This window comes from Podarcis gaigeae (assembly GCF_964106915.1).
Source record: "Podarcis gaigeae genome assembly, chromosome: 4".
Classification (NCBI taxonomy): domain Eukaryota; kingdom Metazoa; phylum Chordata; class Lepidosauria; order Squamata; family Lacertidae; genus Podarcis; species Podarcis gaigeae.
In genome coordinates, this window is record NC_139677.1 from 108040983 (window position 1) to 108068816 (window position 27834).

The 27834-nt window shown below is 45.4% G+C and overlaps 2 protein-coding genes across 2 annotated transcripts in view; one reads left to right on the plus strand and one right to left on the minus strand.

Annotated features, from left to right (window-relative positions):
• The window catches only part of LOC310843307 (uncharacterized protein), a 154944-nt gene extending 141597 nt beyond the window's left edge, over window positions 1-13347 (minus strand). Inside the window, exon 1 of the mRNA XM_083736439.1 lies at window positions 12479-13347. Coding sequence (XP_083592565.1) covers window positions 12479-12538 — 60 coding nt within the window. The 5' untranslated portion in view covers window positions 12539-13347. The remainder of the gene's footprint in view (window positions 1-12478) is intronic.
• Window positions 13348-13990: 643 nt separating this feature from the next.
• Window positions 13991-27420, plus strand: LOC310843268 (uncharacterized protein). Its single transcript, XM_083736318.1, has 5 exons — window positions 13991-14474; window positions 14677-14758; window positions 15054-15136; window positions 17549-17675; window positions 23178-27420. Exons 1-5 carry the CDS (start codon window positions 14073-14075, stop codon window positions 25349-25351), a joined length of 2868 nt encoding a protein of 955 aa, XP_083592444.1. The 5' UTR covers window positions 13991-14072; the 3' UTR covers window positions 25352-27420.
• The last annotated feature ends 414 nt before the right edge of the window (window positions 27421-27834 follow it).

Below are 27834 nucleotides of genomic sequence, written 5' to 3' on the forward strand. Positions count from 1 at the left end.
GCGGAGAAAGGATTTGCAAGTTCTTACAGAACTTTAATGCAAATCTATCTCCGAATGGGGGACTTATACGGAAGGAGAGGGGGGGTACCTTTCCTCTCCACCTCCTCCTCCTCAAAAGTGGGCCCGAGGCGATGACCCCAACGGCGCCCAGCTCCTGAAACCCCACACTGTTGCACAAGCACCACACTATACCCCTTGACTTTATAAAATGATATTCTTCCTTTCCATATACGGGCGGAATAAGCCCTTCTTTTCTTAAGCCTTTCCTTCGCCCTATTTTATCGTGGGTTGACCGTATCGAACTACATTCTCCATTGACTATAATGGCTGCGCCTCAGCCAATCAAGAGCATGCATTCCCCTGCAGGAGCTAGCTCAGGGAGCTCTTGCATGCCTCATTTAACCTCTTGACAAGTTGCTGACGGCTCCCCGCTGCGAGAACAATGGAACCGAAACCAGCGACCTCGTAAAACTGTCAAACTTTGTTACAATGTATCCATTTGTTTCCGTTTTCAATATACGATATACACTTGACCGGCAAAGGGGCCAAAAGCTTCGGAAAATCATATAAAATCAACCGAAACTCCGATTTTCTCCATTTTAATGTCATTCTACTCTGTTCCCTCCGGGCTCCATGTTGTTACCTCACTTCCATAATCTCCTGAGCGACAGGTCACGTACTCAGGAAGACCCTAATCCGCTCCGATCGTTCTGCCAAACCCTTCCTCCCGGCAATGCCCGGTGATAGACGATGCATATCTGCCCCATTGTCTTGCCAACACCCATACTCAGGAAACGTTTATCTATGTTTGTCTATGCATATCCTTTACTTTGCATATCTCCCCCTCCCTTTCTGAAGTGCTGATCCATGTAACCCCACCTCCCTGTAATATATTCATGAGGTCATCCATGTAACCCAACCTTCCCATAATGCATTCATGACGTTTTCTGCACTGTATTCTGGGACTTGGAGGGAACTTTTAAAAGTCTATGTCACCCCATTCTCGGGGTTCAATGCCATTTTGAACCTGTTGCGCAATAAACTTTGGATCTCCGTTTATTGCTCCTGTCTCCGGCTGAACTCATTTTCTTCTGCTAGGACCCGCGGACTCTGTCCGACGAGCCGGGTGGCAAGGGCAACTCCGCACCCGGAATTTTTCCGTAACAGTTCCAAGTTTTTTACATAAGGAAATTTGGACAATTTTCTCCCTGCAGCCCAAGTTCTGGAAACCTCCTCTCTCCACCCTACAGTTTCCCCTCCTTCCTCTCTCTCTCTTTCTCTCTCTCTCTCTCTCTTTTTTGACTGATCTAGCCTCTGTGTATGTGCAGAGTTCATGTCTCAGCAAACCTTTTATACTATTGAAAATGTTGCATCCTTTGGCTAAATTACCATTTGAATAAGGGAAGGGAAGGGTATGGAGTAGATTTTAAAAATAGGGTTAGATTTTTAAATAAAAAAGAGAAACTGAGCAATTAAAGTATTCAATAAAATTAGCAATTGTAGCCCAAGCAAAAGGGACTGCTTCCTTTATGTACAGGAAAGGGCTAATATCCCTCTGGCCATTCGCGGAACAATCTGCCACGCCCTTATAAATGGGGAAAAATGGCCAGAGAGTCAGAATTCATAAGATCTTAATATTCTCAGTCATTTCAGCCTTACCATTTGCAGACAAAATTTTCCTGCTCTTTATTTACAGGATGGTCAAGGCTACTCAATTATATGTCAAGGCTCATTCTACTTGATTACTGTATATGAATTTGTTTGTGCTTAAACTTTGAGTAGACCTTTAAGCCTGATTTTTTTAAATAATAGACGAAATGATAAACACTGTAATCACTCAAATGCTTGATATTACCAGTTGTGCTTCAAAACATCACGGCTTCACCTCTCACGTTTTTAAAACTAAAGAGCAAAGCTAGGCTGAATTTCAACTCCATCACCACACCAGAATTTAAGAATTACCCTGCAATGCTTGCGGACACATGTCCTTCCACACAGCCACAAATTGGGAGAGTTGAAAGGGACCCTGGGGTCATCTAGTCCAACCCTCCAAAATATAGGGCTCACAGCTAGATTTCACAGCATGATTTGTACTACCAAAGACATATACATTTAAGTACAGATTTTCAACTGGGAAAGGAAACATCTATGCTCCTATCATGTACTAAGGAAGAGGAAAAGAAAAGTACCCGACTTTACACAGAACCGTTTTTGCAGATCTTGAGATAGTTTGAGTGAGTTTGCTTCCTTAGACTAGAGAATATTTAAAGGAAGGTTGAAGTGAACAGTTTTTTTTCTTTTTTCTAAGATAGGGAGAGGATCTTTTATTTAGCATAGTTAAAACAGCCATAGATTTGATTTAAAGGGAATATAAAAGTAAACAATTTTTTTTCCTCCTGAACTTGCAGAGGAATAGTAAGCCTAATTTAGATTATTATTATTATTATTTTTAAATAACTACACATAGGAAAGTGAGATGCAGGGTACCTTAGGAAAGATTGCTCCCCCCTCTTTGCAGTTTCCTTTAAAGGATGCTTACTCGGGAGTAAATTTACCTGGCACAGAAGTAAGAAGGGAGAAAAAAACTGAAAGAGACAGAATGAAACAAGGGGGGCATTTTCTAAGAAAAGAGGCCAGGAAGTCTTATAGAGACTGATATCAGGAGCCTTACAATAACTCTTCTGTCCAACCAAATCAAAGTTAAAACTGGACTCAGATATTTTCCTTAGAAGGAAGACCATACTTTCATAGGCATATGCTTAATGAAGTACATACAAGGAGGAAGACTTTTTGAGCCTCTCTCAAATAACAAACATTTATATTTATATATATATAAAACATAACAAATAACAAACACTACATTCTCATTTTTGACTTGTTTAAGATTGATAAGGTTCAGCATGGCTTCCCTAGATTTAAATTTGAAGCAAGCTTGCAGTTTAAACTATGCGCACTTAAGAAAGGCAGTCTGTCAGAGACAGAAGGAACAGACAACACACATAACAGACAACATGTAAACATACATATTTTCATATATGTATTAACAGACAACACACATAACAACATGTAAACATATATATTCTCATATATGTATTAACAGACAACACACATAACAGACAACATGTAAACATATATATTCTCATTCTTTAGTTGGTTATTGCAAGGAGTTGGGCCGCTCCCTTTGGCTTCATTAAGTGAAATTAGTAGGAAGGTCCCACATGGTTTTAAGAGCCTCCTTGCCTCTTCAAACACCACCAGTTAACCAAACTGGCAGGGCTCACAATGCTTAGTTGACTGGGTACCCCTTTATATACTTATACTTATCAAACCTTTATTAGGCATTATACAAATAAAACCATAAAAGAGAAAATAACATATAAAAGCCTTGAAATATATATAAAAAGGCTGCAGTTGGCTACATACATATATATATATATACGTCTAGAATCAGTGGTTTTCCTTGTTAACCTGCTCCTTGGAGGACTGCTACCAAAAACTCGGCTACCCCCGCCGTTACCCTTTGGTCAGCGTCGGATAGGTAGAGTCCCACACATTCACCTTGCTGGGGTTCCAGACCAGCCGAAAGAGGGGACAGCACGCGTTGACGGAGCGTACTGTGCAGTGGGCAATGAAAGAGAATATGCTCAACAGTGTCCGGGACATTCATAGAACATCTGCAGAATCTCTTGTTCCTAGGAACGTTTTGATATCTTCCCCTGACAAATGCTGAGGGAAAAACATTCAAACGGGCCAGCATAAAAGCCCTACGTTGGGCTGGAATTATTAATTTAGTGACGTAATTGGCTCTGCTATCTAAGATATTTAAATCATAGAATATGGGGGAGCAAATTTTGTTTACAGCTGCCATAATATTTTGTCTCTCGACATCCTTTAGTCTAGTTAGAATATTATGAAAAATGTATTGCTCATTAGAATTGTACAGGGGCTCCAGCTCGATACCTAAAGATTCAATCTTTTTTTCGAGGTGCTGATACCAACTTGATTTATAGGAGTCTTTGAGCAAATCAGCGAGCAGACTTGATGGGGGGCAGCGAAAGTGGCAGCGTAACCAGTACTTTATTGAGGTGGACCATGCCCAATATTCCATTGTGTGTATGCCTATTTCTGCACACATTGTTTCATATTTGATCACAGCTGGGAGTCCAAGAATACGTCTCAGGAAGCTGGAATGAATCTTTTTTAAATCACTGTTATATGCTTGGACCCATAGCGGGATTCCATAGAGTATCTGGGATTGCACTTTTGTTTGAAATATCTGAATGGCCGCAGGAATGAATTGATTACCTTTCTGATAATAAAAGCGGGCAACTGCTGATAAGGTGCACTTTGCCTGTTTTATGGCATTTGTGCGATGGGTAGCCCACCCTAAATTGCTCTGGAATAAGATTCCCAGATACCTATAGATTTTCACTTGTTGGATTTCTTGCCCTCTTATTTTCCATTTCTCTAATTTCCGACCATTCGAGAAGACCAAAATTTTTGTCTTCTCATAATTTATAGAGAGTTTGTTACATTCGCAGTAAAGGATCAGTGAAGATATAAGACGTTTCAGACCCAAGCTCGTTAGTGATAGTAGGACAGCATCGTCTGCGTATAATAAGAGAGGAACTGGTTTCTGATTAAGTTTAGGGGCATGTGATTCTATTTTTTGAAGGTAATCTGGCAAGTCTGATAAGAATAAATTAAATAGAAAGGGGGCAAGAATACACCCTTGTTTTACCCCTTTCGTGTTTGGGATGTCTGATGAAAGGTGACCTTTGGTGTTGAGTTTGACTTGACAGGTATTGGAAGAGTGTAGATTTTGCATTAGAATCAATAAGCGCTGATCAATTTTTAATTCTGCGAGTTTCCTCCACAGCTTTGGGCGGTCAATTGAGTCGAATGCACCACGAAAATCTACAAAAGCAGCGTATATCTTAGATTGCCTTTGGGATCTGTATTTTTCAACCAGATGCATAAGTATAAGGCAATGGTCTAGTGTAGAGCGACCTTTGGAGAAACCTATTTGTTCTTTCCCTGGTAAGTTTAGATTTTTCATCCAGGTAAGAAGTTTAGATAAGAGGTGCTTAGCGTAGATTTTCCCTATCACTGATAGTAGGCTTATCGGTCTATAATTCCTTGGTTCTTTTGGGTCGCCATTTTTAAAGATTGGAATAATTATTGATTTTAGCCATATCTCAGGTATGATCCCGTATTTATCTATAAGAGTAAACAGTTGAGCTAAGGGTTCTGCCCACCAATCTATATAGGTCTTAAATAATTCTATTGGTAGACCGTCTGGCCCAGGAGATTTCCCCGATTTGAAATTTTTAACTATCGCTCTAATTTCCTCTTCCTCTACCCTTGGCCACTCTTGGAGTTTATTAATTTTGTTTTTAGTGGTTTCATTTCCTTTAAGTTCACTGTGTAGATTGTTAAATACAGATGTAAAGTATTGGGACCATTTGGATTCTGCAATTGGTGGTAGAGTTAGTTGATTTTCAGCTTTCAATCCTCCGTACACTAGGTTCCAGAACGCTTTGTTGTTTTTACTTTGAATTGAGTCGAATAGTTGTAGCCATTTTTGGGTTGCGTATTTCTGTTTCTTTTCGGCCAGCATGTAGTGATATTTTCTTTTTTCATCAAGATAAGAGGGCTCTAGTTTAGTGCGGTTATTTTTAAATGTTTGGCGCAGTTTTCTTTTTAGCTGGAAACATTCATCGTCAAACCAAGGGCTAGCGCTATGTTTAAGTACCCAAACTTTAGGTGGAGTACTAAGCTCTACAAACATTTGGAAGATTTCATTATAAATTTTCGGAATATCACTGTAGAAATTAGTAGACTTTAAGTTGGATAATACTTGTTTTCTCAGGTTGGCTGTAAGTTTTTGCCCCACTGCTGCACTCATTTCCTGGGACCATTTTAATTGGGTCATTTGTTTGTATTGAGAAGGTTCTATGATATTGTACTTAGTTATTTTGATTTCGTCCTTTAAGTTAATAGACAACGATAATGGCTGATGGTCGCTTTCAGTACGCCTTCCAATTTTGAAGTCCATGATCGAATTTGTAATATTATAAGGAACAAGAATATAGTCGATATTCTTTATATATGCATGCATTGTTGTTGCTTTTTTGTTGTTGTTTTTTCTCTTTTTGGGGGGGGATTGAGAAGGGAGAAAGAGAGGGGTTGATTTGGATTTGGGTAACTTGTACAGGGGGCTATTTAGGGTTTTTTCCTTTTCCTTGTTGCTTGGCAACTTCCTAACAATTTAACGAGCTTCACCCACTCGGTTCCTTTTTCTATTCCTGTCTTATTTCCTATTCCATAACTTGGGGTTCCTTTCCACTCTGCCGATCCTGCCCAATTCCTCATGGGCTATCCCTCCTGGCAACCTCCTACCTATCGTCACAATCTCAGGAAAAGGGGCCCTACTGAACGCCCGCGCCGTGCGGTGCCAGATCGGGTGATCCCTGGATAGAGTTTTGAACCGAAAATCCCCCTTGCTTTTGGAAGCGGGCTCACGCACGATACACGTGTTACGTGGCACTGACCAGTGCGGCTGGGATTGGGATAGAAAGCCAGACCCCTTCCTGCCCCCTCCATAAGGGCGCTCGGGAAGTTCGGAAGAAGAACTCCAACCCCTTGCTTTCAACTGAGATGCCCATTGCAGAGAGTCGGCTGTCTTTCCAAGCCGGGTCTCTCCGTCTTACTTTTGGACTCTCAATTGGTGCGGCTGAGAAAGAGATAGAGCTCAGAACCCCCCTTTTGGGTCGAGCAGCGGTCCACGGTCTCTCTCACCAATTGGACCAAGAGATAGGCGAGAAGGAGCGATAGAGAGGAGGGCAGAGAATTCAGTTGCCAGGAGACTTCCACCCCCTTCCCACCAGTGCACTGGATTTTCATTTTCCTTCCTTATACTCACGCGTCCTTTATGATGATCCCGGGATCGATGAATAAGCCGGCTGGATCCCTCTTTGCTCCCCGGCTGAACTCCTGGGGCTTTTGATTACCGCTTTTGATTACCGCCCGGAAGATGGCCGGGGGTCCAAAGGATCTTCCCAGGCAAAATGGCCTGGTGCCGGCTGAAGATTTCGGGGGCCCCGGTCAGCAACGCGGGAGAACCGCATGCCCCACGTTGTGGGCGCCAACTGTTATGGCTAAAATCTGGGTGCGGGGCTACACTGCCACCCAGCTCGTTGGACTAAGTGTCCGCGGGTCCCCGCGGAAGAAAATGAGCTCAGCCGGACAGGAGCAAAATGCGGAGATCCAAGGTTTATTGCGCAACAGGTTCAAGACGAGATTGAACCCCGAGAAAGGGGTGACATGAACTTTTGAAACTCCCTCCATGTCCCAGAATACAGTGCAAAATACATCCCAGTTACATCATGAATACATTAAGGAAAAGTGGGTTACACAGATTACATCATGAATATATTAAGGAGAGGTTGGGTTACACCGGATTAACATAAGGAGGAGGGAGGGGGGAATATGCAGAGCTGGAGATATGCGCAGATAAGCGCTTCCTGAGTGTATGCATAGTCTGTCACCTGGCATTGCCCGGAGGAAGGTTTGGCAGAGTGATTTTGACAGGATTAGGGTCTTGACACCTTACTTGAGGGATTATGGATATGGATTTTATAGATTTTAGTTCCCTTTGACATTGACAATTGGGAATAAATGGATATATTGTAGCGAAGAAGGTGAAGAAGACATGCCCCCCCTTCCGTAACAACTGATAAAAGCAAGCCAGGAAGGGCTGGGCGATGGGTGATGGTGGGGTGGTGAATGCCTCTCTCTGTGAGGGAGCCTTCCCAGAAAAAGGTGGTTATCAAACCACTTCTTAAAAAACCATCTTTAGATGTGGCCAATATGGCCAACTATCGCCCACTCTCAAATCTTTCATTCTTGGGCAAGGTGATTGAGCGAGTGGTTGCTGAACAACTCCAGGCACGCCTGGAAGAAGCGGACCATTTAGATCCCTTCCAGTCGGGATTCAGGCCTCATCATGGGACTGAAACTGCCTTGGTCGCACTGGTTGATGATCTCCGGCGGGACAAAGGTGAGAGCTGTTTCCTAGTTCTGCTGGATCTCTCAGTGGCTTTTGATACCATCGACCATAAAATCCTTCTGGACCGTCTAGATCATGGGAAGGCAAACTAAGGCCCAGGGTCTGGATCCGACCCAATTGCCTTCTAAATCCGGCCCGCTGACAGCCCAGGAATCAGTGTGTTTTTACATGAGAAAAATGTGTGCTTTTATTTAAAATGCATTTCTGGGTTATTTGTGGGGCATAGGAATTCGTTCTCCACCCCCGCAAATATTGTCCGCCCGCCCCACAAGGTCTGAAGAACAGTGGACCAGCCCCCTGCTGAAAAAGTTCGCTGACCTCTGGTCTAGAGGGACTGGGAGCTGGGGGCACTGTTATATAGTGGTTCCGCTACTACCTCCTAGACTATCACCAGAAAGTGTTGGGGGGGATGAATGTTCAGACCCCTGGGCTCTCACTTGTGGGGTGCCTCAGGGTTCTGTCCTCTCCCCCATGCTTTTCAACATCTACATGCAGCCGCTGGGAGAGATCATCAGGGGGTTTGGGCTTGGTATTCATCAGTATGCGGATGATACCCAGCTCTAAATCTCCTTTAAATCAGAACATGTGAAGGCGGTGACGGTCCTGTGTGAGTGTCTGGAGGTGGTTGGAGGATGGATGGCAGCTAACGGACTGAGGTTGATTCCTGACAAGACAGAAGTACTGTTTTGGGGGGTGGACAGGGCTACCTTTGAAGGTGACCCGGAAACTACAACTAATCCAGAACACGGGAGCCAGATTGCTGACTGGGAGTGGCCGCCGAGACCACATAACACCAGTCTTGAAAGACCTACATTGGTTCCCATTACGTTTCCGAGCACAAGTCAAAGTGTTGGTGCTGACCTTGAAAGCCCTAAACTGCCTTGGCCCAGTAGACCTGAAGGAGCATCTCCCCCCATCATTCTGCTTGGACACTGAGATCCAGCTCCAAGGGCCTTCTGGCGGTTCTGCACTGCGAGAAGCCAAGTTACAGGGAACCAGGCAGAGGGCCTTCTCAGTAGTGGCGCCCGCCCTGTGGAACTCTCTCCCATCAGATGTTAAAGAGGTAAACAACTATCTGATGTTTAGAAGACAACTGAAGGCAGTCCTGGTAAGGGAAGTTTTTAATGACTGAGGTTTCAGTGTGTTTTTAATATTTGGTTGTAAGCTGCCCAGAGTGGCTGGGGAAGCCCAGCCAGATGGACGGGGTATAAATAATAAATTATTGTCATCATCATCATCATCATCATCATCATCATTTATTTTGAACTTTTCTTGGTACCTGCTTGGCAGCCAGTGCGATTCTTTCAGCAGGGCTAGAACTCAGGACCCGCTGCCTTGAGGGACATCTAAGAGCAGTTGGGCAGGAGAAAGGTCTCCCTTGGGAGGTGGGGGACTCTCCTTCCTGGGAGGTCTCTAAGCAGAGATCAGACAGCCATCTGCCATGGATGCTTGAGCTGAGATTCCTGCATTCCTGGGGGCTGGACTGGATGACCCTGGGATCAGGGCCGTATCTAGCAAGAAAGTGGCAAGGACGTCTCCCCCCCCCCCCGGGCATAGGCGCCCCCCCCCGCAAAATCGGCTTTAAAACGGTGCCATGAATATGTCAATTTATGGGTGTGGGGGGGGGAGAGGGGGGTGGCCCCCCAGGAGAAGCTGCTCTGGTCCAGCCAGGAGGGAAAGTGGAGGGGGGAGGGAGCGGGGGGGGGCTCCCCTCTTTGGCCAAGCCCTCCACTCCCCCCCCTTTCTGCGCTGCAGCGATGGATTAGAGAGACCCTTGGCGAGCCGGGATCTGTTCAGGGGCGCAGCGGGTCGCTCAGGATGTGCAAAGGGGGGGGGGGGCTGAGCTGGGGGACTCGGCTTGGCAAGGGTTAAAGGGAACCGAGCTGCCTTCCTAGAGAGGACAGGAAGCAAGGGGGGGCCAGGTCCTCCAGAGCCAAGCCCCCCTCCCCAGTCCTTTCATGCAAGGAAGGGGGGGTGTTGCTTTGGGGTCTCTCCTGCAAGGGCTGCCTCGCTCTCCCCTCCTGGGATCTGGTGAGTCTCCCCTCTCTCTCTCTGGGATCTGGTGGGGGTCCCAGGGCTGGGGCAGGGGAGGGGGCCTGGGGGGCCTGATCTGCTCCTGCAGGGGGGGGGGGACTCCAAGTCAGGGAGGAGGAGAGGGTCCTGCCAGGGAGGGGCCAGGGCTGCCACGCTCTCCTTCCCGCAGACCAGAGGGTCCCAAACTCATTTGGCTTTCCGCCCCCCCCCCTTTCAAAAAAAATCTCCCTTCTTTAAACAATGGAGTCCCTGGGACTCGGGGTGACGTCTCTCAGCCTCATTGCACAACAGAGGGAACATCTGCAAATGGTTTTCCAAAGCTGGACGAGGAGGTGGACTAGCCCCCCCCCCCCAAAAAAAAGATGAGAGAGAAAGGCCAGGGATAAAGAGAGGGACCCCAGCCCAGAGTCTGGCTGCTGCATTGGGGACCAGTTTCCCAGTGTCTCCCAGGGCAGCTCCCCACGGAGGCCACTGCAGCCATCCCCTCGCACCCAGAGCAGGGCATCCCAGGACCACATCCTCTCTCTGTCCCAAAGGGATTGGTGCTGGCAAAGCAGCCGGAAATGGGCGCTGCTCCTCACTGAGCCTCCAGGGACCTGGGCATCAAGGGCTGAGCGTGTGTTAAGCCACCTGAGTATAATAATAATAATAATAATAAATTAGCTGCCTAAATTTCAAAGGAGATGTATTTGGCCCCACCCACTTGGCCCTCAGGGGGTTGACACATACCTGGCCCTCACAGCAAAGAAAAAGGGACCCCACCCAGGAGTCTGTCTTGAGAGTGGCAGAGAGTCCAAGTGCAAGAAAAGGGGACAGAAGCAGGGGAGTGGGGGTGGGGGGAGCAACTCCTGAGGACCCCCAAGTGAGCCAGGCATCCATTTTCCACAAGATACAAATGACTCCCCTGTCAGTCAGTTCTGACTTCATGCATTTACTCGAAGGCAGGAGCAACCAGGCTGATTCATCTCCCAGAAATCCCTTCCGTTGCCTCCACATTTTGCATTGCAATCTTCCTTCTAGGAGGGCTAGAGGCTGCTTTCTTCATCTCCTCCTTCTTCTCCTCCTCCTCCTCCAGATACCTCATGGTTTTGGCTGTGGTGCAGTCCAGCCCTGGTTCTAATAATAATAATAATAATAATAATAATAATAATAATATTTATACTCCACCCACTCTGGGTGTCCCCCAATAGAATACTAAAAACAGTATGAAACATCAAACATTTAAAACTTCCCTAACAGGGCTGCCTTCAGATGTCTTCTAAAAGTCAGATAGTTGTTTATTTCCTTGACATCTGGTGGGAGGGCGTTCCACAGGGCGGGCGCCACCACCGAGAAGGCCCTCTGCCTGGTTTCCTGTAACCTCTTTTCTCACAATGAGGGAACCACCAGAAGGCCCTTGGTGCTGGACCTCAGTGTCCGGACAGAACAATGGGGGTGGAGATGCTCCTTCAGGACTACTGAGATGAGGCCGTTTACGGCTTTCAAGGTTAGCAGCAACTCTTTGAATTGTGTCCGGAAATGTACTGGGAGCCAATGTAGGTCTTTCTGGATTGGTGTTTTGTGGTCACGGCGGCCACTCCCAGTCACCAGCTCCCAGTCTGGCTGCCGCATTCTGGATTGCGGTAGTTGTAGTTTCTGGGTCACCTTCCAAGGTAGCCCCACGTAGAGTGCATGGCAGTAGTCCAAGCGGGAGATAAGCAGAGCATGCAGCACTCTGGCGAGACAGTCTGCGGGCAGGTAGGGTCTCAGCCTACGTACCAGATGGAGCTGGTAAACAGCCACCCTGGACACAGAATTGATCTGCAGCTCGATGGACAGATGTGAGTCCAAAATGACTCCCAGGCTGCGCACCTGGTCCGTCAGGGGCACAGTTGCCCCATTCAGGACCAGGGAGTCCCCCACACCTGCCCGCCGTCTGTCCCCCAAAAGAGTACTTCTATCTTGTCAGGATTCAACCTCAATCTCTTAGCCCCTGTCCATCCATCCATCAACCAACTGCCTCCAGGCACTCGCACAGGACCTTCACTGCCTTCACATCTTCTGATTGAAAAGAGAGGTAGAGCTGGGTGTCATCTGCATGCTGATGAAAACTCAGCCCAAACCTCCTGATGATCCCTCCCAGTGGCTGCATGTAGATGTTGAAAAGCATGGGGGAGAGGACAGAACCCTGAGGCACCCCACAAGTGAGAGCCCAGGGGTCTGAACACTCATCCCCCACCACCACTTTCTGAACACGGCCCAGGAGGAAGGAGCGGAACCACTGTATGACATTGCCCCCAGCTCCCAGCCCCTCAAGACGGTCCAGAAGGATGTCATGGTCGATGGTATCAAAGGCCGCTGAGAGATCCAGCAGAACTAGGAAGCAGCTCTCACCTTTGTCCCTAGCCCGCCGGAGATCATCAACCAGCGCAACCAAGGGAATTTCAGTCCCATGATGAGGCCTGAATCCCAACTGGAAGGGATCCAAATGGTCCGCTTCTTCCAGGCGTGCCTGGAGTTGTTCAGCAACCACTCGCTCAATCACCTTGCCCAAAAATGGAAAATTTGAGACTGGGCGATAGCTGGCTATATTGGCCTGGTCCAAAGATATATTTTTTAAGAGGCGGTTTAGTAGCTGCCTCTTTCAGTGGGTCTGAGAAGGCTCCCTCACAGAGGGAAGCATTCACCACCCTGCAGAGCCCATTGCCCAGCCCTTCCCGGTTGGCTTTTATGAGCCAGGATGAGCAAGGAGGCAGGTGGTCAGTTTCACTTGTCCAAGCAGCCTGTCCACATCCTTGGAGGCAACCTGACTAGACGGGACTCTAGCACTCTCCCACCCTGGCCCTGCTCCCATGGTGGAGTCTACCTCTTTCCAAATCTGAGTGACTTTAACTGCAAAAAACTTTGCCGAATCATTGCAGGAGATCTCAGGGTCCTTTTGAGGCCCCAATGACGCAGGTGGTTCCACTAAATTGTGAACCACCTGAAAGAGTCTCCTGGTGTGTTTTCTGCAGATGCAATAGAGGCAGTTTAGACAGCCATCGTCACTTGGTAGGCTCGACGTTGAGCTCTAACCCATATCTGGTCAGATTCAGAGTGTGTTTTCTGCCACCGACACTCTAGCCATCTCAGTGATTGTTTCACCCCCATCAGATCCGGGGAAAACCATGGGGCTGTCCAGGCTCCATGCAATCAAAGAGGTCGATTTTGAACCAGGCCATCGATAGCCCGGGTTAACTCCACATTCCAGGGGCCACAAGGAAATCAGCCATCAACATGGGATAAAACATCCCCTCCTCCTTTCTGGAAACCATTTGGATCCATTAAGTGGCGGGGGTGGGCCATCCAAATTGGTCCCTCCTCCCTGCAGAGGGGAAGGGTCGTGGAGAAGTCCAGTTGCACCAGGAAGTGATCCGACCATGACACTTCTTTTGTTTTGGTTTCACTTCGTGTCAGATCACCCACATCCCTAGAGGTAAACATGCCAGGTCAAGTCTTCCATCCAAGTCGTGGTCTCATGAATCCTTGACCTGGCATTGCACAGCAGCCCCTTCAGGTCACGTGGGTCTCCCTGGCTGATTCCAGTATCCACCCGGTCAAGACGTGATCCGGAGGCAGGGATAGTCCTCAAACAATGACTAAACCTGCCTCCTCGGTAATGACATGGTCTGGTCATAGTGTAACTCCTCCTCCTACCCGTGATCACTGTGATCAAGGGGGTCCCAGTGCTTCCCCCCCCCCCCGGGGAACCCGCCCCCTGCCATTCTGTTGAATGGGGCCGACTCCCAGACAGCCCTGACCCTCTCACCTAAAGAACAAAACTATACAAACTATAGTAAAAAATAAAAATATTGACTAATAATAATAAAAACTTTTACGTAACAAAGCATTTGCTTTGTAGGATTGGCAAGAGCTTCTCATTAAGACAGAACTTGGCAGGAGACCAAAGGGTTAATTCCGATCTCTCAGAGCCTTCCTGAGAGCACAGATGGATGAGCGAGACACAGCTGGCCCTGGAGCAGGAAGAGGCCATGCCATCCAAACTGGGAGCAGTGGGGGATTCTGGGAAAACTCTATGCTAAAGATCCTGGGTGAGGAGGACACCCTCCGCTCAGAGGTGCAGAGCCAGCAGTTGAGGCAGTTCTGCTGCCAGGAGGCCAAAGGACCCCGAGAGGTTTGCAGCCGACTCTACCACCTTGACCATCAGTGGCTGAAGCCAGAAAGGCACACGAAAGCTGAGATGCTGGACCTGGTGATCTTGGAGCAGTTCCTGGCTGTCCTTCCTCCGGAGATGGAGAGCTGGGTGAGGGACTGTGGAGCGGAGACCAGTTCCCAGGCGGTGGCCCTGGCCGAAGGTTTCCTCCTGAGTCAGGCAGAGGAGAGAGAGCAGGTGAGAGAGACTTTCCTCTGGATACTCGCAAGGGGCTCCAAACAGGATGATGAACATCCCATAATGCTCGGCTGATGGCCCATGCTTTTTCTGGGAAGGCATCCATGGGATGAGATCTAACACCCTTAAAGTTTTTGTCTTTGTCATTCTCTTTCTAGTATTTCTCCCCATTCTCTGTTTTGAATCCTTGTTTCTTTTTCAGGGAAAGGATCATTTTGCAGAAATGGACCTGGATTCCTGTGAGGCAGAGAGGCCTCCGTTGGACACCAGAGAGAGGCCACTGGGTAAGGAGGAAGGCAGTTTTTCTCCATTTGGTCTCATTCTGTTGGTTTCCCAACTAATCTGTGGGTTCTTTTCATCTTGCTTTCTTTTTTTGGGGGGGGGGCACAGTTGGGAGGAAGGGTCCAGAGGAGGAGAGATGTATTTCTGCATGACTAACATATGAAATGGGCACAAACGACCAACTGCACTCAGCAGGTAAGGCTTTCTGAAAGCCCCATCTGTAGACAGAGATGCCCTGTTTCACCTGTGAGAGAAGCAGGCAATCCTGGCATCCTGCTTACATTTTTTCTCTTCCAGGTGACAGAACGATGCCGGCAAAACCTCCTGGTCCACCTTTTCATGGGGGCAGAAGGGGAACAGCGGCTGTGGAACCAGATCAGGTCAGGGGAAGCTGCCTTGTGGGGACAGAGGCCGAGGGATGGAGCAATGTCATGGACTGGTTGGGTACAGAGGAATGGTGGGAGGAAGCAGCCAGGGAACCAGGAAGGGAAGATGGCTCAGAGCCCAAGGAGTGGAGGTGGAAGACGGATGAGCGGTCAGAGGGAGAAGAGGGAGAAGTCTGGGAAGAGGAGGTGTCAGAAGCTGAAGGGGTAACAGGGCTTAGTGAGCTGGGAGACTCTGTGACAGAATGCAGTGCAGAATCAGAGGCAGAAGAGGAAGGAGGCGAGTGGGAGGAGGGAGGTCGAGAGGCAGAGGTGAGAAGGAGAAGGAGGAGCCACCGGGGGCTCCCTCTCCTTCTGCCAGAAGCCCCCCTCCCTGCTTGTCTCTCAGAGCCAAGAGAGGTCTAACATGGAGGAGCAAAGGTGGGCTGCACACTGGCGCACTGTTGGATCGCTTGCCAGAAACCCCAGAGAGGAGGGGGCTTGGAAAGCTGTGGGGAGCTAGGGGCCTTCTCTTTTGGCAGCTGATTTCATGGAGGAAGACCCTGTCATGGAATTCTACTCAGTATTGATCCAGGCAGAACTCCAATGTATAGTTAGCAGAGTGAAACCTAAACATGTTGCAGGATTCCCAAAAATAGGCCAGAGGCAATTGTATTTCATCTGGCAGAGCTTTAACTGTTACTGAAGGCAAATGAGGATACTGGTCACAAATCCAAAACGTTCGGAATTGGCCCTCTCCATCAGAAATCCAGTTGCAGCAGACTTAACCTAAACTTACCACAACTTATAATAAGTCTAAACCTTAACACTCAGCATACTATGTACAGAACACCAGAAGGGAGAGAGAGAGATAGAACGAGAAAGTGAAACCCAGGCTCTTTCTGGCCTCTTCTTATAGTCAGCATGACCTTGACAGAAGAGATGACAGAACCCCTTTAACCCAGCTGTACTCAGCTTCTCTGAAGGAATAACCCAAACATCAGGAAACTTCTGTTTTTTTTATTCAGAGAAGCTTCCAGAACCCTCTTGAATTAAATAGTATAGGAAATATCAATATCAGATCCATACTTTCTGCCCTAAGAAATGCAAACTGACAGACCCTCAGGGAATGAGCTGCTGTTCTCATGAGGCCCGAAACTCAGCCAAGACTGTGAATATCGTGTTCTTGCTGATAAAGAGTTAACTCTAGCTGTGAAGTGTGGGATTTCCTGCCCAGATAACTCTGTGACTCCAGCCTTCTGAATGTCGCCAGTAGGATTCATCTGTAGTTGCTGTTTTCATGGAATCCTAGAGTTGAAAGGGACCCCAAGGGTCATCAAGTCCCACCCCCCGCATTGCAGGAATCTCAGCTATATCCTCCAAGACAGATGGCCATCCAAACTAGGCTTCTTTTATTTCTATATTCATCAATGAATGCTAAAATTGGCTTCTAAGCAGCGGACAGACGATAACGAATAATTTCCAGGATTCACCTAGCCAGCCCTATCTGCTGCAAAATGGGGCCTGCCCCCCCACTCCTCCCCCTCTCCATGCCCCCATGAACCCCTTGAATTTGGCTCCAGGGCATTGGGAGGGAACCTCCCCAGAACAACTCACGAGGAGAGGGGAAAGTGGATCCTCCCATCGGGGAAACTGGGATGCTTGCGTAGGCAGAATGACTTGAAAAACAACAACTGGAATAATAACTGGAATAATAAGTTATAATAAGTTGTAATAAGTTACAATAAGGATTTGCTGAGCTAATAATGTGAACTGGAATACAAAAAGGGGAGGTGAGAGGAGGTCTGGGAAACAAGTTAATAGAAAATAAGTTTTTAATTGTTTTTAATTTTGTATTTTTGTTATTTTTTGTGTTTTTTTGTTTTTGTACTATTTTGGAAATGTTAATAAATATTCTTTTAAAAAAAAGAAAGGGAAAAAAAAGAAAAACACCAACTGGAGAACCACCTATTTAAATGACTGCTCCCTGTCACCAGTCTAGCTGCTGCATTCTGGATTAGTTGTAGTTTCCGGGTCACCTTCAAAGGTAGCCCCACGTAGAGCGCATTGCAGTAGTCCAAGCGGGAGATAACCAGAGCATGAACCACTCTGGCAAGACACTCCACAGGAAGATAGGGTCTCAGCCTGCGTACCAGATGGAGCTGGTAAACAGCTGCCCTGGACACAGAATTAACCTGTGCCTCCATGGACAGCTGAGAGTCCAAAATGACTCCCAGGCTGCGCACCTGGTCCTTCAGGGGCACAGTTACCCCATTCAGGACTAGGGAATCCCCCACACCTGCCCGCCTCCTGTCCCCCAAAAGAGTACTTTCTGTCTTGTCAGGATTCGACCTCAATCTATTATAACAGAGCATTGTGTAGCAGATCATATTGATCCTGTCTCAGAGGACATTTCCCTTTTTCTTTTAGGGTCCAGTGTGCTTTGAAGATGTCGCTGTTTGTTTCACGGATGAGGAGTGGGCGTTGCTGGATCCTGACCAGAGAGCTCTGCATAAGGAAGTCATGGAGGAGAATCGCGGGATCGTGGCCTCTCTTGGTAAGGCTCCCTGTGGGATCGTCCTATCTGCCTGGAAATTCAAAAAATACCTCTATGTAACAAACCTCATACATTTCCACAGAGCTCAGCAGCGCCCAATACAACACCTGGGAACCTAACACCCCCACAGTAAACCTTGAACAGCAAATTGCAGTTTTTTCTGTGAACCATCTTCCTCCAGTTCTGCCTTTTTATACCACGATTCGGCTTGTCTGAACTGCCCAGGCATCTGAAATGTCAGCTTCAGAGTTGTTAGGACATATAAGTAGCTTCTGTCAGGTTTTCTGAAGAAGAAGAGTAGTTTGGATTTGATATCCCGCTTTATCACTACCCTAAGGAGTCTCAAAGCGGCTAACATTCTCCTTTCCCTTCCTCCCCCACAACAAACCCACTGTGAGGTGAGTGGGGCTGAGAGACTTTAAGAAGTGTGACTGGCCCAAGGTCACCCAGCAGCTGCAGGTGGAGGAGCCGAGACGCGAACCCGGTTCCCCAGATTACGAGTCCACCGCTCTTAACCACTGCACCACACTGGCTCTTTCTGTTTTTGTTTTTGCTGCTGTCAGTCTTGGGTTGACCCAAGAGACGCCTGACATTGGCGATGGAGGGGATGCCATGACTGGGCCAACCAAAATCTGTCCCAGAGAAGAGCCAGGTTGATTGAACCTCAGGTAGTAGAATCAGTGATAATTGTTGTGTTTGCAAAGTAAAGGAAAGATTGAACTCTGATTAATAAGAATACACACAGAGGCTTGAACAAGCAAGACTCTGGGAAGGGTGCGTATAATCGTGTCTCTCTGTGCTTGTCCGTCCGATCTCCGCAGCCCCCGGCCCAGGCCGTTTTATTCACAAAAGAACTTTTTACAGTGTTTGTAAGAACCAATCAGATTTCTTCTGAGCATTTCAACAAACCCACGTGGGGAGAAAGTTAAACTACTAAAACTAATTAAGCACAGGGTAAACAAAGAACAGAACTACAAAGAAGAGCATCTGGCAGCCCCGGAGGTAATAAACAAGCAATAAGGAGGATGGCCAGGAGGACAGTGTTTTCTGGCCCTAAGATTAACATCCTAAGATTACCTATTATCAGAGGAACATTGTTAGAAGCGTGGGAAAAGAATAAAAAACCATTGGAAAAAAATACCCCCTGGTGGCTATCCCCTATCGACATATTAACTACCAAAAAAACAAATATGGAAGGTGAGAGATTGACCTATGAAGACCTCCTGGAAAGATCGCAAAGAGGATGGAAAATTAGATCTTATGAAGAGTTAAAAAGCAAATTAACAGGTTGGCTGCAGTATCATCAAATTAATGCCTTATGGAAGGAAGATAAAAAGATTGGAATGAATGAGAAAAAATCAAAGTTCCAGGTAGAGATAATAGAAAGTAAAACTAAACTGCTATCTAAAATGTATAATCAGCTATTAGATTGGGACACCAAGGACGAAGAGGTTAAAGAGGTTATGGTAAAATGGGCAATAGACATTGGATATAATTTGGATTTTGAAAAATGGACGAAGTTGTGGACTAAAGGAATGAAATTTACAGCCTGTACTGCCCTCAGAGAAAATATGGAAAAGATGATGTATCGTTGGTATATCACCCCTGTGAAATTGCAAAAAATGTATAAGACTGGCAACAAAAGGTGTTGGAAGTGTAAATCTAAAGAGGGAAGCTTCTACCACATGTGGTGGAAATGTGCAGAAGTTTAAAAATTTGGGATTCCATCTACAACGAACTAAAGAAAATACTTAAATACACCTTTGTCAAAAAGCCCGAAGCCTTCCTTCTGGGAATGATCGGAGAGGAGATTAAGAAAGAAGATTATATAATGTTTCAATATGCAACTGTAGCTGCCAGGATTCTGTTAGCACAAAATTGGAAAACCCCAAATACCCCGACCATTAAAGATTGGCAAATTAAATTATTTGAGTATATGGATCTGGCAAAAATGACGCAGAACATTAGACAGCAAAAAGGTACAAGGTTTATCGACAATTGGTCTAAATTCATAACATATATGGAAACAAATTCTAGAGATATAAAAATCACAGTAGGTTTAATACAACCCTTGCGATGTGTTTACGTTAAAAAATGAAAAACTGCAGAATGGATTTAATATTCACATAACCCAAACCGAGATGGAGGGAAGTCAAACGTTATTTATTGTTAATTAATGTTTGTTTTTTGGTTGGTTTAGGTGTTTTGATTTGGTTGATGTTTTCTTTTCTTTTTTTCCCTTTTTTTGGCATGTGTTGGCTATTTTTCTTTTTCTTTCTTTGCTGTTGTTTGGTTATAGAAAATGAATAAAAAGTTTTTAAAAAAAGAAAATTACAAAGACGAAACTGCCCAGTCTTTGAGGACCCAGGACGCCTGCCTGTCTAAGTGTGTACGTGATTCGTGTAGAGCAGGGAGAAATGGGCAGCAGAGGCAAAAGCGCATAAAAAGGGCATGAATGTAGAATCTTATGGGATTTAATCAGAAATTATCGTCAATATATCAAACCCAGTCAACACAATGCTTTCATCGTGGACACGATGGCTTGATGTATATTTTATAATTCCTCATAGTAATCCCATCTGATCCCTACCATAATAATAATAGTAATAGTTATCATTTTTATTTATCCCTGGACCATCTGATTGGGTTGCACCCAACCAACACATGTGTAAACATGAAACATTAATAACAACAATCTGATCCCATATAAAAAGTACATTAACTTTAAATGAACAACTTATACTAGTGGCTAAAATCATGGAAACTTATTTAAAAGTGTGTTTCCAAAGTTTGATGGCTCATAACACCAATTTTGGGGGGAGTGATACCGTAGGAAAGATAATTTAATGGAAATTGCAATGAAATAACTTTTATGAAGGAGTATTTATTAGAACAGCAGTCATTAAAAAGAAATGTGAAACACATAGAAAAAAGGAGATATACAGAAATTCTCACCATGTCAATTAATACTGACTTCGGTAACCTTTAGCTTTAATTCTGGCCTTACAACTCATGGAGTGAAGCAAGTTTTTTAGTTCTGCAGCTGTGATAATGTGAAACCCAGATGGAATTATTGCCTCTGTTAATTGGGCTTTATTGCTGGGTTGCTTCTGACTAACAAGTTTCTTTAGTCGGCTCCTAAGATTTTCGCTTGGGCTATTCCCAGGCCATTCCAGCAGTGGAATAGGATTTCACATTCAGAACGCTTCAGTTCAGGCTCAAGTATTTGATTTATGTATTTGGGGGCATTGACGTTCCCATTAATGACACAAATTCTGCCCCCACCTTTTGCTGTCATACAACCCCAGATCATCACACTGTCTGGGTGTTTCACGGTCGGTGTAATGCAAGTAGGATGTAAATCTTCTCCGATTCTCCTCCTCGCGTATTTCATGCCCTCACTACCAAGCAAGGAGATTGGGGTCTCATTGCTCCAGATAACACTGCCCCATTGTTCCGCTGTCCAGTTACCATGGGTTTTAGCCCAGGTTAATCTTTTCCACCTTGGCTTGAGAGATAATGGTTTTTCCCTTGGAATTCTAGCATTTAGACCAGTCCTTGCACTCAACTTCACCTTCCATTGCCCCATGTCATCTAGTAAACACCCAGATGATTTTCTTCTGTCACATAGGCACAGTCTCTTCATTCTTCGATCATCACTTGCTGTTGTGGCCTTTTCCTGCCTTTACCAGTCTGATTTTGTAGTGACTGAGTCTCCTTATGTTGTTCTTTAGTCGTTTAGTCGTGTCCAACTCTTCGTGACCCCCTGGACCAGAGCACGCCAGGCCCTCCTGTCTTCCACTGCCTCCCGCAGTTTGGTCAAACTCATGCTGGTAGCTTCGAGAACACTGTCCAACCATCTCGTTCTCTGTCGTTCCCTTCTCCTTGTACCCTCCATCTTTTCCAACATCAGGGTCTTTTCCAGGGAGTCTTTTCTTCTCAGGAGGTGGCCAAAGTATTGGAGCATCAGCTTCAGGATCTGTCCTTCCAGTGAGCACTCAGGGCTGATTTCCTTCGGAATGGAGAGGTTGGATCTTCTTGCAGTCCATGGGACTCTCCTTATACCTCTTCACAAATATAGAAAGGCCAGCTTTGATTAAGTTTTCCTCAATCTTCTTCTTTTTTCTTTTTTTAAAATGAATATTTACTGAATTGTATAACAAATAAAAATATCTCAATCATCATGTTATATACAATTGTTCTCCCTCCCTTCCTCCGGACTTCCCTCAACTCCCCTTCTACTGAGTTATTTATTTTTATTGTGTCCTGCTTTAGATAAAAGTAAATTCCCCTATCATTTCTCTAATTTTTCTGTTACTATAATAAAGTTTATTCAGACCCTGCCAGTTGCTGTTTCTGCAAATAACCTGTAAATGGTTCCCAAACTTTTAAAATCCTTTTTGTCCTTCTCTTGTAGTTTCTCTGTTAGCTTAGCCAATTCTGCATAATTCATCAGTTTTTCTTACCATTGTTCTTTTGATGGTATTCCACCTTCCAATTTTGTGCAGTCAAGATTCTTGACGCTGTTAAAGTATACATAAATAATGTCCATTTTTCTTTTGGCAGCTCTTGATTTGAGATACCTAACAGAAAGGCTTCAGGCTGTTTACCAAAGTTCATTTTAAACATTATTTTCAGTTCATTATATATCATTTCCCAATATTTTTTAATGCATTTGCATTCCCACCACATATGATAAAATGCTCCTTCCTTTTCTTTACATCTCCAGCATCTCTAATTTTCTTTCTTAAACATCTTTGCCATTTTCACTGGTGTGATATACCATCTATACATCATTTTCATGTAATTCTCTCTTAATAATATACAATCTGTAAATTTTATATCAACTTTCCACAATATAACATAACACACTAACAAACGTCAAGCTAAGCAAGTTGTGCTTCCTTTTTCTGGTTATTCCGCTATGACTTTTGATAGAATACAGATAATTGCATTCTTCATTAAATTATCTTTACATTGATACATAATTTTGTGGTTACAGATAGGTAGCCGTGTTGGTCTGCCATAGTCAAAACAAAAAAAATTCCTTCCAGTAGCACCTTAAAGACCAACTAAGTCAGTTCTTGGTATGAGCTTTCGTGTGCATGCACACCTCTTCAGATACACTTCAGATACTTCAGATACTTCTTCAGATGTATCTGAAGAAGTGTGCATGCACACGAAAGCTCATACCAAGAACTGACTTAGTTGCTCTTTAAGGTGCTACTGGAAGGAATTTTTTTTATAATTTTGTGGTATTACTCTAAATGAAGTCGTGTTACGAGCCATCAAATATCTGAAATATACTTTTTCCCCAAAAGGCTTCCACAGTTTTGACTACTACTGTATATCAAACAAATCAACATTCAACAATCCATCATAATATATTAATAAAAATGTTGGTTAATGACAACCAACAAAGGCAATGAACAAAGACCCAACTCCCTTCAGTTCTTCTTGATTTGTTCCTGAGGCTCTAATCCCTTTTTGTCTCCATTGCAGATTTTGATGAATTGGAAAACAAGAACAAGGATGAACATGACAAAATCCCCAGAGAGGAGAAACCATGCAAAATTTTGGAGTATGGAGCGAGCTGCAGTCAGAGCTCCCATTCCACTTCCCAACAAAGAATTCTCATTGGAAAGAAACCCTATCAGTGCGTGGAATGTGGAAAGAGCTTCAGTCAGAACTCCAATCTCATTAAGCATCAGAAAATTCATACAGGGGAGAAACTCTATCAGTGCGTGGAATGTGGAAAGACCTTCAGTCAGAGAAGCCATCTCACTTCCCATCAGAAAATCCATACCGGGCAGAAACCCTATCAGTGCATGGAATGTGGAAAGAGTTTCAGTCAGAGTTCCCATCTCACTTCCCATCAAGTAATTCATTCAGGAGAGAAACCCTATCAGTGTGTGGAATGTGGAAAGAGCTTTAGTATGAGCTACAGTCTCACTTCCCATCAGAGAATTCATACAGGGGAGAAACCATATCAGTGTGTGGAATGTGGAAAGAGCTTCAGTCAGAGTTCCCATCTCACTTCCCATCAGAGAATTCATACAGGGGAGAAACCATATCACTGCATGGAATGTGGAAAGAGCTTCAGTCAGAACTCCAATCTCACTTCCCATCAGAAAGTTCATGAAGGGGAGAAACCCTATCCGTGCTTTGAATGTGGAAAGTGCTTCAGGAAGAGCTCCATTCTCACTTCCCATCGAAGAATTCATACAGGAGAGAAACCCTACCAGTGTGTTGAATGTGGAAAGAGCTTCAGGAAGAGCTCCATTCTCACTTTCCATCGAAAAATTCATACAGGAGAGAAACCCTATCAGTGTGTGGAATGTGGAAAGAGCTTCAGTCAGAGCTCCTCTCTCACTAAGCATCAGAGAATTCATACAGGGGAGAAACCCCATCAGTGTGTGGAATGTGGAAAGAACTTCAGTCAGAGCTACTCTCTCACTAAGCATCAGAGAATTCATACAGGGGAGAAACCCTACCAGTGTGTGGAATGTGGAAAGAGCTTCAGTCAGAGCTCCTCTCTCACTTCCCATCAAAAAATTCATACAGGAGAGAAACCCTACCAGTGTGTTGAATGTGGAAAGAGCTTCAGTCAGAGCTCCTCTCTCACTTCCCATCGAAAAATTCATACAGGAGAGAAACCCTATCAGTGTGTGGAATGTGGAAAGAGCTTCAGAAAGAGCTCAGATCTCACTAAGCATCAGAAAATTCATACAGGGGAGAAACCCTATCAGTGTGTGGAATGTGGAAAGAGCTTCAGGGAGAGCTCCTCTCTCACTTCCCATCGAAGAATTCATACAGCAGAGAAACCCTACCAGTGTGTGGAATGTGGAAAGAGCTTCAGCCTGCGCTTCCGTCTCACTTCCCATCGAAGAATTCATACAGGAGAGAAACCCTACCAGTGTGTTGAATGTGGAAAGAGCTTCAGTCAGACCTTCTCTCTCACTTCCCATCGAAAAATTCATGCAGGAGAGAAACCCTATCAGTGTGTGGAATGTGGAAAGAGCTTCATAAAGAGCTCAGATCTCACTAAGCATCAGAGAATTCATACAGGGGAGAAACCCTATCAGTGTGTGGAATGTGGAAAGAGCTTCAAGGAGAGCTCCTCTCTCACTTCCCATCGAAGAATTCATACAGGAGAGAAACCCTATCAGTGTGTTGAATGTGGAAAGAGCTTCAGTATGGGATCCCGTCTCACTTCCCATCGAAGAATTCATACAGGAGAGAAACCCTATCAGTGTGTTGAATGTGGAAAGAGCTTCAGTAGGAGCTCCTATCTCACTTCCCATCAAAGAATTCATACAGGGGAGAAACCCTATCAGTGTGTGGAATGTGGAAAGAGCTTCAGGGAGAGCTCTGATCTCACTAAGCATCAGAAAATTCATACAGGAGAGAAATCCTATCAGTGCTTTGAATGTGGAAAGAGCTTCAGTGAGGGCTACAGTCTCACTTCCCATCAGAGAATTCATACAGGGGAGAAACCCTATCAGTGTGTGGAATGTGGAAAGAGCTTCAGTAGGAGCTCCCATCTCACTTCCCATCAAAGAATTCATACAGGGGAGAAACCCTATCAGTGTGTGGAATGTGGAAAGAGCTTCAGGGAGAGCTCCTCTCTCACTAAGCATCAGAGAATTCATACAGGGGAGAAACCCTATCCGTAAGCAGAATGTGGAAAGAGCTTCAGTCAGAGCTCTTTTCTCACTAGTCACGAGAGAATTCATGCAACGATTGCAAAAATCATTATACAGCTTTAGGAGCCAGGTAAATCCGCACCTTGTTAACCAGGCCTTTGCCTAATTGACATCTAATGCCCTTTTAAAATGTGGTAGTGAGGGGGGTTACAGATGTATATTTTGTGATTTTATGTTGTCTTTTTATGTTGTAACCGTCCTACGACATGTGGGAAGAGTAGTCAACTTTTAGAGGCCGAGGGGTTTTTGCCCCCCAATAGTATATTTGAGGGGCCACCCCCCCAGTTGGTACGCATCGCCATTCCAATGCCCTTTATGCATCATGCGATTGATTGTGCAAGGCAGGCCTTACCTGGACCCCCACCAATATTTTATTCAAGTTGGCACCACTGTTTCGGGTGGTATACAAATTAAATAATTTCATAAATTGGCTTCCTTTGCACATGTTTCAGCTTGTCAATATCCTTATTTATTATCAAATTTTATATTTATGTGCCCTCCATCTGAAGATTTCACAACAGAAACATACAGGAGAAAGCATGGCTTTCTCAAAAACAAGTCAAGCCAGAGAAATCTCTCCTCCCCTTTTTAGAATCATAGAATCATAGAATCATAGAGTTGGAAGAGACCACAAGGGTCATCGAGTCCAACCCCCTGCCAAGCAGGAAACACCATCAGAGCACTCCTGACATATGGTTGTCAAGCCTCTGCTTAAAGACCTCCAAAGAAGGAGACTCCACTACACTCCTTGGCAGCAAATTCCACTGTCAAACAGCTCTTACTGTCATGAATTTCTTCCTAATGTTTAGGTGGAATCTTCTTTCTTGTAGTTTGGATCCATTGCTCCCTGTCCGCTTCTCTGGAGCAGCAGAAAACAACCTTTCTCCCTCCTCTATGTGACATCCTTTTATATATTTGAACATGGCTATCATATCACCCCTTAACCTCCTCTTCTCCAGGCTAAACATGCCCAGCTCCCTTAGCCGTTCCTCATAAGGCATCGTTTCCAGGCCTTTGACCATTTTGGTTGCCCTCCTCTGGACACGTTCCAGTTTGTCAGTGTCCTTCTTGAACTGTGGTGCCCAGAACTGGACACAGTACTCCAGGTGAGGTCTGACCAGAGCAGAATACAGTGGCACTATTACTTCCCTTGATCTAGATGCTATACTCCAATTGATGCAGCCCAGAATTGCACTGGCTTTTTTAGCTGCCGCGTCACACTGTTGGCTCATGTCCAGTTTGTGGTCAACCAAGACTCCTAGATCCTTTTATGGATGGAGTTACAAACTTTGTTGGTCAGGGGACAGCTGTGGAAATAATGCATCTTGATTTCAGTAAGGCTTTTGAGAAAGTCCCCCGTGCTGTTTCTGTGAGAAAGCTGGTAAAATTTCGGCTGAACAAGGTAACTGTTTGGTGGATTTGTCTGACCAAACCCAAAGAGGACTCCTTCATGGTTCCTCATCATCCTGGGAGAAGTGACAAGAGGGGTGCTGCAGGGTTCTGTCCTGGGCCCATTGTCATTCAACGTCTTTATGAATGAGTTGGATGAAGGAACTGAAGGGGGTGCTCATCACATTTGCAGACGACACCATTGGCGGAGGCAATGTGGCAGAAGGCAGAATCAGATCAAGGGCAGGAATGTTGTTGTTGTTGTTTAGTCATTTAGTCATGTCCGACTCTTCGTGACCCCCTTGACCAGAGCACGCCAGGCACTCCTGTCTTCCACTGCCTCCCGCAGTTTGGTCAGACTCATGTTTGTAGCTTCGAAGACACTATCCAACCATCTCGTCCTCTGTCGTCCCCTTCTCCTTGTGCCCTCCATCTTTCCCAACATCAGGGTCTTTTCCAGGGAGTCTTCTCTTCTCATGAGGGGGCCAAAGTCTTGGAGCCTCAGCTTCACGATCTGTCCTTCTAGTGAGCACTCAGGGCTGATTTCATTAAGAATGGAGAGGTTTGATCTTCTTGCAGTCCATGGGACCCTCAAGAGTCTCCTCCAGCACCAGAATTCAAAAGCATCAATTCTTTGGCGATCAGCCTTCTTTAAGGTCCAGCTCTCACTTCCATACATCACTACTGGGGGAAAATAGTTTTAACTATACGGTCCTTTGTTGGCAAGGTGATGTCTCTGCTTTTTACGATGCTGTCTAGGTTTGTCATTGCTTTTCTCCCAAGAGGCAGGCGTCTTTTAATTTCGTGGCTGCTGTCACCATCTGCAGTGATCATGGAGCCCAAGAAAGTAAAATCTCTCACTGCCTCCATTTCTTCCCCTTCTATTTGCCAGGAGGTGATGGGACCAGTGGCCATGATCTTCGTTTTTTTGATGTTGAGCTTCAAACCATATTTTGCGCTCTCTTCTTTCACCCTCAATAAAAGGTTCTTTAATTCCTCCTCACTTTCTGCCATCAAGGTTGTGTCATCTGCCTATCTGAGGTTGTTGATATTTCTTCTGGCAA

Excerpts from the sequence above, each read along its gene's own strand:
- LOC310843268 (XM_083736318.1), top strand. The coding sequence starts at position 14,073 with ATGGATGAGCGAGACACAGCTGGCCCTGGAGCAGGAAGAGGCCATGCC. Across the intron at positions 14,475-14,676 it reads AGGCAGAGGAGAGAGAGCAG|GGAAAGGATCATTTTGCAGA; the intron begins GTGAGAGAGACT and ends TTTCTTTTTCAG. Across the intron at positions 15,137-17,548 it reads CGGCTGTGGAACCAGATCAG|GGTCCAGTGTGCTTTGAAGA; the intron begins GTCAGGGGAAGC and ends TTTTTCTTTTAG.